The sequence below is a fragment of the Bos indicus genome, chromosome 8, assembly GCF_029378745.1.
Source record: "Bos indicus isolate NIAB-ARS_2022 breed Sahiwal x Tharparkar chromosome 8, NIAB-ARS_B.indTharparkar_mat_pri_1.0, whole genome shotgun sequence".
NCBI lineage: Eukaryota > Metazoa > Chordata > Mammalia > Artiodactyla > Bovidae > Bos > Bos indicus.
Window position 1 is genome coordinate 75996860 of NC_091767.1, and position 10483 is coordinate 76007342.

At 51.1% G+C, this 10483-nt stretch overlaps 1 protein-coding gene and 1 non-coding gene across 2 annotated transcripts; both read right to left on the reverse strand.

Annotated features, from left to right (window-relative positions):
- Positions 1-7324: 7324 nt before the first annotated feature.
- LOC139184735 (U6 spliceosomal RNA) lies at positions 7325-7431 on the reverse strand. Its single transcript, XR_011568290.1, has one exon. It is a non-coding gene; the product is annotated as a U6 spliceosomal RNA (small nuclear RNA).
- Positions 7432-8054: 623 nt separating this feature from the next.
- Positions 8055-9998, reverse strand: CCL19 (C-C motif chemokine ligand 19). Its single transcript, XM_019966462.2, has 4 exons — positions 9779-9998; positions 8707-8833; positions 8388-8481; positions 8055-8297 (listed from the first exon to the last, which is right to left on the reverse strand). The coding sequence occupies exons 1-4, from the start codon at positions 9837-9839 to the stop codon at positions 8271-8273; spliced, it is 309 nt and encodes a 102-aa protein (XP_019822021.1). The 5' UTR covers positions 9840-9998; the 3' UTR covers positions 8055-8270.
- Positions 9999-10483: the final 485 nt, after the last annotated feature.

Sequence of the window (10483 nt, forward strand, 5' to 3'; positions counted from 1 at the left end):
GAGGTTTATTTAATGTATTTATCTGTTTCCTTATTTATTTGCTCTATTTTTTGCCGTGCTGGGTCTTTGTTGCTGTGTGTAGACTTTCTCTAGTTGTGGCAAGTGGGGGCTTCTCTGTGGTTGACGTGCGTGGTTTTCTCATGGGGGTGGCTTTTCTTGTTGTGGCGCACCGGCCCTAGGGACCATGGGCTCAGTAGTTGTGGTGTATGGGCTTAGTTGCCCCATGGCATGGGGAATCTTCCTGGAGCAGGGACTGAACTGGTGTACCCTTCATTGGCAGGTAGATTCTTTTATTTTTATTTTTGCCACTTTATTTTTTAAATTGAAGGATATTTGCTTTGCAGAATCTTGTGGTTTCCTGGCATACATCAACAAGAATCAGCCATAGGTACACTCATGTCCCCTCCCTCCTGAACCTCCTTTCCATCTCCCTCCCCATCCCACCCTTCTAGATGGTAGGTTGACTCTTTTTTTTTTTTAATATAAATTTATTTATTTTAATTGGAGGCTAATTATTTTACAATATTGTATTGGTTTTGCCATATATCAACATGAATCCTCCATGGGTGTACACATGTTCCCCATCTTGAACCTCCCTCCCAGTAGGTTGACTCTTAACCACTGAACCACCAGGGAAGTTCTATTCCATTCATGAATACAGGTTTTTGTGGTGATATTACTACCACTCACCAAGATTCTGGTTTGCTTCCCCTCCTGGCAATTGCTCCCTTGAAGTTGGGCATGGGTGTATGACCCACTTTAGCTGGTGAAATGTGTGCAGAAATGGTGTGTGTCATTTGTGGATAGGAGCATTTGAAGAAGGGTTCCCCTTGCTGTCTTGCCTGGCTGGAGTCATCATGGAAACATGTGTTGATCTGAAAGAACCTGCCAAAGGATTGAAGCAGCCTGGAATGTTGAGCCGAGCCACCATATGGAGCACAGCTGTGCTAGAGATCGCCTAGACTCACCACAGGCCTTGTATGTAGGTGAAATAGAATTTTGTTGTGTTCAGTCACTCAGATTTAGATGTCTTTTGTTATTGCAGCATCACCCAGCCTATCCCGGCCAATCAGGTGTGCTGCTGATGATCACCACGTGTTGTAGAATAGGGAGATGAGATTACAACAAGACTAGAGGAGGGGTGGATGTCATTCTGAGTTCTTGGATTTAGATTTGGCTTTTGCTGTAGGATGAATTATGTCCTGTGACCCCAAGAATTCATATGTTGAAACCCTAAGCCTCAATGTGATGGTGTCTAGAGAGAGGGTCTTTTAAGGAGTAATTTAGGTTAAATGGAATCATAAGGGTAGGGCTCTAGTCTTATAGGACTGTGGTCTTCAAAGAAGAGGAGGAAAGAGAGAGATCTCTGCCCTGTGATGACATAGTAAGAAGGTGGGCATTGCACGCCAGGAAGAGAGCTCCCAAGAGAAACCTACCATGCTGGCACCTTGTTATTGAATGTCTAACCTCCAAAACGGTGAGAGAATAAATGTTGTTTAAGCCATTCAATCCATGGTATTTTATTATGGCAGCCCAAGCTAAGACAGATGTGGCAATTGCCAAGGCTCTGAAGAGTCTATCTTTGGGAATCAGTGAATCTTTTTGGTTGTATAGACAAAAGTGATCTTACATTAGATGATAGCCTTAAAATGTTAAGTCTAGGGTTTGGGAAGAAGGATGCATGTTGTTGTTGGAAAGCCATAGGATGACCTATTGAGATATTTATCTTTTTTTTCCCACTGCACACAATATTAACCCCTTTGTATGTTTAAGGGATTTCCTATTATATTAGTCTCAGTTATCAATAGAGCTTATCTTTCATTGTAGAATCCCCAAAATATTACATTAGGCTCCCTGAAGCCCAAGATAGTATGTCTTGCTGGCTGTTGTACCACTAGCACCTAGAGCAGTGCCTGGTATGAATAAATATTCTGAGTTCCAGACAGTGATGTGGCATCACTTTAGACACAAGGGTTCACCAGGGCTGGGGCTCTATGTCATGGCAGCCTTTAAATCACTGAGGACCCTGCATTAACAGATACTCTGACCCTAAGGGGACTCATTGATCCCCTTAGGGCTGCCATGCCAGGAGGTGCCATTTACATGGGCTACATGGAAAAATGGTGTCCTTGTAGCAGTACATTGCTGCCGTCCTGCCTGACAGGCTGGGGTATTTCTGACAGGCATAGTATTTCCCAAGAGGAATGGTGTCCTGATAGTAATGAGGGGACCTTGACATGAATGGAGATCTTGTCAGCAATGGGGACACCAATATGTATGGGATGTCCTGCCAGGATTCCTTAATTGATGAAGGGCTTTACAGTATTGGGCCCCTACAGGTAGGAAGGGGTGCCTTCCTCTTGGGGGAGGATCCTTGAAATCATGGTCTGACAGGTATGAGGTTGGCAAGGTGATAGAGGTTTTGATGGTGATGGGTCCAGATTTCCAGTGAGTGTGATTCTGAGATCCAGAACTGTGGGGACGTGGGGTGGGGTGGGTCCTGTTATCTGGCAGGGCAGTGTTGAAGCTTCTAGGGTTATAGCCATCCTACTTTGACTGGACTACTTTGCAGGGCAGCCCATATCTCCTGCTTCCCCTTTGAGCCATGGAAGATTCAACGATTCTAGGGATGGAAGTAGGGTGGGAGGTCTGACTTCCCCATCCACTCTGATCCTCAGACTCTACCCTCACCCTTGTCCTCCTCCCCATCCTGCCCATGCCTGGCCCTTCAGGAGATGGAAGTAGCTGTCAGAGTGGCTCCTTCAGGAGTCTGATCCCACCCTTGCAGCCCCTAGATGCTCTGCCCTGCAGGGGTTCCAGCCAGACTGGATCAGAGGCCCCCAAGAGGCCTACTCCTTCCAGAAGTCCTGCCCACCAAACCCCTAGACAGGCTCCTATCCCTGCCCTCTGGGTCCCAGCCCTGCCCTCCATTCCCCCTTTCATTTCAATGTTACCAGGTCCTGGCCTCTGCTACTCCCCTGGGAATGGAGGTAAGAAGATAGGCACAGTTGTAGCCTAAGCCCCTTCTCCACTCTCCACTCTTGGGAAAACTGAGGCCTGAGCAGACCTGGAGAACCTGTGCCCACTTTCTCCTGGATGCTCAGGGGAGGGAGGCTCCCCTTCTGCTGGAGAGGTCAGCCCAGGAGGCCTCCAAGGGGCATGTCTGTGTCTGAGCTCTAGCACTGGGATCTTGCCCAAGGTCTCCAGCTTCTTCTGTCCTTTTTAAAATAAAATATTTATTTATTTGGCTGTGCCAAGTCTTAGTTGCAGCACCCAGGATCTTTAGTTGTGACCTGCAAACTCAGTTGCGGCATGTGGAATCTAGTTCCCTGACCAGGGATCAAACTTGGGCCCCCTGCATTGGAGTCATGGAGTCTTAGCCACAGGACCAGCTACTTCTTTTATGTTTTCCCAGCTTTTCTTAGGAAACCAAGCCTTTCCACCCAATCTGGCCATCCCAGCTGCCAGCCCTCAGCTCAAGTGCTACCCGCCAGGCAGACTTGGACTGCAGTCTCAGCTTTACTACTCACTAGTCGAGTGGACTCGAGAGCTCATTCTATCTCTCTGTGCCTCAGTCTCCTCATATATAGAACGGGATGAGTGATCTCACCTCATAGGGTTGTTTGAAGATGCAGTGTTAATGTACATAAAGGACTCAGCATGGAGTCTGGCCCAAAGCCAGCCCTCAAAGCCGTGGCTCTCATGTTCTCTGAGGGCCCCTTCCTCAGACCTGCCCCTGCTGTATTATTGCCCATTTTTTACTTAGGAGGTGGGTCACCTCAGCGAGGTGTTATGTGTGGTAGCTAAGAGTACAGATTCTGGAGCTGAACTGCCCAGCTGGGATCCCCCAGCTCTGCTACTTTACTGGCTGTGCAGCGTGGATAAGTTACTTAACCTCTGCAACTCAGTTCCCTCAGCTACAACTTAAGAATGATACCAGCACTTGAAGAGCAGTGTCCAGTACTTAGTAAGCACTGGGGGTGGTTTAGCTAGTACTACCAAGCCAAGTCCTCCCACATGGACAAAGAAAGTCTCAGGGACCATCAAGAAAGTTCTCTGACCAGAAAAGTGCCTGTTTATTACAGCAGAGAGGCTCTTGGAGGAAACTCCCCACTTGGGAGTCTTGCTCTCCAATGAAGTTCTTATTTCCAAGGTTTTCTGTCTGTTTCTGAGTTTCCCGGATGCCAGAGAAGGGGTTATGTGGTAGGGGCTTGCCGAGAAATTGAACACGAGATGTTGAAAATCTGATCAAAACCGTATGGAGCTGGCTCTGAGCAAACACTTAGCCATGTAACAGAGACAGCCCTGCTGTCTGGAGAACTGGATGTGCTCCAGGTGTGAGTGGTGGGGGGGTAATCGTGGGAAAGGGTCAAGTTTAATTCCATTGTTTGATAATCATTTGTGCGCTAGGCCTGTTCTGTGCCAGGCTCTGGGCAGGACAATGTTGGCAATGGAGATGGACAGGCCCAGTCCTCTTCACTGGCAACTGTTTCATGGAGGTTTTTCTTTTTTGGCTGTTCTCAGCTTGTGTGGTCTGAGTTCTCCGATCAGGGATTGAACTGGGGTTCCAGCAGTGAAAGAGCCAAGTCCTAAGCCCTGGACTGCCAGGGAATTCCCCTGTGGACAGGAAGCTTTTTGTCCACCATATTCACCATTTGTTTGTGTTGTTCGGTCGCTCAGTTGTGTCTGACTCTTGGCGAGCCCATGGACTGCAGCACACCAGGCTCCCTTGTCCTTCACTGTCTCCTAGAGTTTGCCCAAACTCATGGCCTTTGAGTTGATGCCATCCAACCATCTCATCCTCTGTTGCCCTCTTCTCCTCCTGCCCTCAGTCTTTCCCAGCATCAGATTCTTTCCCATACCGTTCACCTCCATATTCACCACGGAGGTGGATAAAAAGGCTGGGAGCTCCTTGAGCAAGGATGTCATGTCCCTTTAGGGAGATGTAAGCTGCTGGGACCACAGGCCTTCAGGTAGGGAGCTGCCACTCAGTTGCCGGCCTTAAACCCATAGCAAGTATCGTGTGCCTAAGAGAGGAAGGTATCCACTTAGAAGCAGGCAGCAGGCTCCCATATCCTGGTAAGGGAGCTAGAAGTCCACCCCATCCCTCAGACAGAGACCTGGCAGCTTCTTCGCTGTCATGCAGGTAGGTCGGCAGCTGGCCCTTCAGAACTTTGGGAGAAATAAAGTCTCAGCATTTGTCAGTGAATCATAGCGAAACAAGACAGGTATTGAAATCAGATGCTGAGAATTTTGAAGTGGATCTGGACAAGTCACAGACTGCTGGGCTAAGCCCTCCTGTGTCTGGCAGGGAGATAAGGGAAGAAGCCCCAGTGCCCAGGAGGCTTGGTAGCTAGGAGTGGGGAAAAGAGGGAGGGAGAAAGCCAGGAGGGAGGGCACTGGCTGGAGGAGAGCTGGGAGGGCTTGGGCTTCTTGGAAATTCTTCTCCCTCCAGGTCTCCAGGGTTCAGCAGGGGGCTGTTTAAGCCACTTCACCAGCTCCTGGATCGGTTTCTCTCTTCCTGAACCTCAGCTTCATTCCTAGAGGGTGGTCCCTGGGTCCCCAGGGAAATGGGGACCTTTCTGAATGTGCATGACTTTGGGGGAGCCTGTGTGAGTGTTGGGAGGGTGGGTTAGCCTAAGACTCAAATAGTCAGGAATTAAGTCTTTTCTGGAGTGACTCTTAAAAATTCAGCACCCTCTCCTGCTGCCCACACATGACAGATGTGGGGAGGAAGGCCTTGGAGGGGGCAGTGCAGGAAAGGACTTGCCTGGATTTGCACAGTGAGGGATAGAAACAGGACTGGGGAGTTGTGACCTGTTTCTGTGTCCCCTCCCCTGACAGTGGCAGTATGAGGGAGGTGGTGTGTTTGGGGGCGCTCTGTCCTGGTAATACCTCCTCAGGACTCCTACCCTCACCTTCTCTACTCCATCTGTTTATTTTCTCAAGCCTCCAGAAGGAGAGTTTGTATCTGCCCCAGTGGCAGACTGAACTCCGCTTTGCTTCACTGGGAACTGAGGACGTGTGGGGATGTGCCTGGCTCCCACCTGTGTTTGTCCTCTGTCTGCTGTGGTGCAGGACCCAGGTCCAAAGGGATCTCTGGGGCTTCATGGTTGGCTGACTTAATGGATGGGTTAATGGACGGATGAGTTGGCGGGGAATGAGTGGGTGGATGGGTGGAGTTCTAATGGGTGCAGAGACAGCTAGATGGATGGCTGCATGGATGCATGAATGGATGGGTAGTTTCCCACAGGTAGCAGAGCCAAGTTTCCTGGCTATACCAGTTGTTCTTGCAGACTATTCCTTTCCCACCCACTCCTGTGTCTCCGAGGTTTTTTCAGGTTTTGAACGCCCACTCTTAGGAGCAGAGGTGAGAAAGAAGCTTCTGTGCTGTCAGTCCAGTGAGGAGGGCTGGCACAACCCCTTCACCTCTGCTTCCCTCCCCTATCTGCCCAGGTCTGCCCAGGTGTGACCAGATGAGGAATATGGTATGGTGGTGGCCTCTGTTCCTAGACGAGGATGCTCAGTGTGGTGTACTAGCTGTCATTCCCAACCCCAAGAGCACAGACTTGCAGCTTCCTGCCAGACAAGCCCTTAGGGGCCAAAGTCGGGAGACCAGCCAGCCTCCCCAGGGGACTTCCTGAGCACGAGGAGGTCATTCCTCCCAGAGAAGCCTTGTGGGATGTTCCACGAGTCAAGGGCTTTCATCTCCCAGAGCTGAGACTCCTTCCCTGCGACTCCACTGGTCTCAGTCCCTGGAGCCCATGTGGCTATGAAGTGGTGGTGGGTGCCCTCAAGCTGAATCTTCCCAGCTCTGTGGCTGCTCCATTTTCTTCCCTCTCCCACTCTGACCTCTGACTCCTAGGTCTGCCTGTTAGTATCCCTGAGAAGCAGGGCCCCAGTATTGCCATATGGACCCAGTTGGGGCTGGAACTGGGTTAGACTGAGTGGGTGACGGAGGAGGCTGGTTGGGAGGTGAGATTCTATCTGGACAGATGGGCCCTCACCCCTGGCTGCTGAGCCTTTTCTTACATATTTATCTGTTCTCCAGACAAATATTTATTGACTGATTACCTTGTGCCAAGCAGTGTGCTGGACACCAGGGAGACAATGGAAACCAAAATAGATGTGATCCCTGTTCAGGAAGGCTGACAACTAGCAATTATTATTATTATTTTTTTTTGTTTGGTGAATAATCAAGTTTATTTAGGTACAGTCTATGTACGAGAGAAGTTGAGATGTTTCTAATTTATTCTTCATTATAGTCCAGTCTTTTAGGGACTTCCCTGGTAGTCCCAGTGGTTAGGACTCTACACCTCCACTGAAAAATATGGAACGCTTCACGAATTTGCATGTCATCCTTGCGCAGGGGCCATGCTAATCTTCTCTGTATCGTTCCAATTTTAGTATATGTGCTGCCGAAGCGAGCACGACAACTAGCAACTATAACTCAGCATCTTGAGTGCTGCAAGAGGAGAGGAGCAGAGGGCCCTGGGAGCTTGGGAGGAAGGAAGGCTTCCTAACCCTGTGTGGAGGAGTCAAGGAAGGCTTCCTGGAGGAGGAGTCATCCAGACCTAGATGGGAAGCCAGGCAGGCAGAAGAGAGAGGAGTGTTCCAGAGAGTGGGAATGGTGTGGGTGGATGGGTCCTCACCCCCAACCCCCTCACCTCCAACAATAGAGTTGGGCCCCTGCCCTTACCCTAGCCATGAGAGCTGGTTCCCAACCACTCCCTTCCCTGCCCCCAGCAACACCAGATCCCTGAGAGACCTGGATGCTTGAGCACTTGTCCTGGAGAGCAAAGACTCGGAGGCCTGAGAGAGTTTTGGGTCGTTCAGGGAACCGGCACAGGTTTAGTGTTGCTGAGCCTTGGAGTGTGACAGGGCTGTGAGGAGAGAAGAGGTGGGGCCTGATCCTGGGAGCTTATCCTGAGAACACAGGGTGTTAGGTAGAACTTGCTCAGGCTGCAGAGTGGAAACTAATCCTGCCGTTCTGTCTCCCCTTTCCTATCACTGTCCTCCCTGACAGGCAGCAAACACATGGCAGACAGACAGACTCGTGGGTACCAGCTGGGCTTTATTGGAAACATTGCAATCTTTACCACACATCCTCACTCACACTCACACTCACAATGACACTCCTGCCCTGCTGCAGCCAGGCCAGGTCTGATGCAGGAGGGCAGGGGGCCTGGTCTCTCCCTTCTAGTCCTTGGTTCCCCAGGGCTTCAGTGATTCACATTCTGTCTTCAGAACACAGAGCTCTCTCTGGGCTGTCATAGGGTAACTGCTGGAACACTTCTCTGGGGGAGGAAAGAGAGGCAAGGTCACGGACTGAGGTCTTGGGCAGGGGCTTGGAGGGAGGAGGCAGGGCTAGGAAGGGTCAGGCTTGCCCTGGCAGAGTTCTTCTTCAGTCTCCGGATGATGCGACCCACCCATGGCTGGTCTGGGGGTGCACAGAGCTCGTGGCCTCTCTGCGTGGTGAACCTGGAGACAAAGGTCAGAGATCAGAGAAAACAGCCCTGGAACCCAGTTTCCCAGCAGGCCCAGGTGGGAAGGTCAACGACTGGGGACCACATCTGGGAACCTATTTCAGGGACTTCCTTGCAGGGGTTTAGCTTGGCAAGGAGAAGAGAGATAAGGAGGTGAGAGTGGATTGCACCAGGGGCAGATGGGGGAGGTGAGGCCAGACAGGCTCCTTCTAAAACTCACACGACGGCAGGCAGCCTGCAGCCATCCTTGAGGAGCAGGTAGCGGTAGGCTCGCACCAGGAATACAGGGATAGGGCGCTGGGTCACAGACAGGCAGCAGTCTTCAGCGTCGTTGGCACCTCCCAGAGCTAGGGTGGGATTAGTGTCAAGATACAGGGATCCTGAGGAGGGGAGGTCATAGCCCTCACTGGTGTTAAGGACATCTGTCTGGGTGTGGCGGCAGCTAGACCAGATTAATCCTCATCCAGTAATGAGCCAATATGGCCCTGCATGTTAAGCTGCTTTAGTCATGTTCGACTCTTTGAAAACCCATGGACTGTAGCCCACCAGGCTCCTCTGTCAGTAGAATTTTCCCGGCAAGAGTACTGGAGTGGGTTGCCATGCCCTTCTTCAGGGGATCTTCCTGACCCAGGGATCAAACCATGTCTCTTATGTCTCCTACATTGGCAGGCAGGTTCTTTACCACTAGCGCCACCTGTGGTTGCTAAATAAATTGAAGCGCTATTTGCCAACAACTGCTGTTCTGAGCCCCGCAGATGACTTTCTGCTACCTGGATCACCCCAACTTCTTCTCTCCCAAGTCCTTTTAACTTCCCCACAGGAAGTTAAGATGGAGAATTCATGCTGGTCACCGTGTCCGTGGAGGGATGAATGTGGATTGGGGAGCAGGCTGGGGGCAGGGTCGCAGCAGGAAGCTGACATTAGTAGAATTTAGGAATTGTTAAAATTTTTGGTCATTTAGCCCTGGCTCAGTGTCTCCCATTCTCCCCACCTTAAACAAATATAGACTGTTCTCTCCTGCCTGGGAAACTGAGGCAGCAGGCAATAGAGCCTGCAGAGAGAGAGGGAATCGTAGGTTCTGGATACACCAAGAGACAGACACACACTGGAATTTGGGGGCTCAGGTACACTCCCACTCACAGGCACAGGGAGCCGCCAGGTTCACTGAAACATGCAACCCTGACTCACACGGTCCCTCACATCCAGTGGCAAGCAGTCTGAGCTCTAGACATCCCGCTCCTTTCCGCCACCAACCCCGCCCCCGCCCCTGCCATGCTTTCCCTCACTCTTACCAGGGGAGACCCAGAGGATCAGCAGGCTGACGGCCAGCAGTGAGGCTGTCTGGAATGCCATGGAGAGTGAGCGGAAGGCTGACTGCTGGTGAGCTGTGAGCTAGTGAACTGAGCAGAGTCCCCGTGAAGTCAAGGCTCAGCTGGCAAGTGCAGGGTGTGAAGGGATCTGGGAACGTGAGTGTGGCAGCCAGAGGAAGCTGGGGCCTCCTTCTATTTATGGCCCGGAACTTTCACTTTCCCCACTCAGAAATCCCCTCCAAGTCCCGTCTGTGGATTCCCCTCTGGCCCCTTCTGTCTAATGGAACCTGACCCTGCCCCCCTTCCTCTCTCTGTTTTCCTTGGCTTCAGCTCTAAGAACCCAGTAAGCAGGCTGTAGTCTGGCTGAGAGCAGAGGACCTTGTGCTGTCAGCTCAAGAGAGAGAGAGAGAGAGAGTTCACATTGTCACCTCTTTGGTGGCATTTGCATCATCAGCCACTGGATTGGCCTCCAGAAGTGATACTTAGTTTCAAGGGACCAGAGTGAGGAGGCGTGCCCCCTTCCTTGGGTTCATGCCTTTTCCACTCTTTTCTCTGTGGTTCTTGTCTCTGGTGCTGATGGTGGTACAGAAACCCCCCTGGTGCCTTCAAAACAACCATGGATCCAGGAGAGCCTCCCCAGGTCATCACAGTGCCTGCCCATCCATCATCTAGGAACCCGTCTCTCCC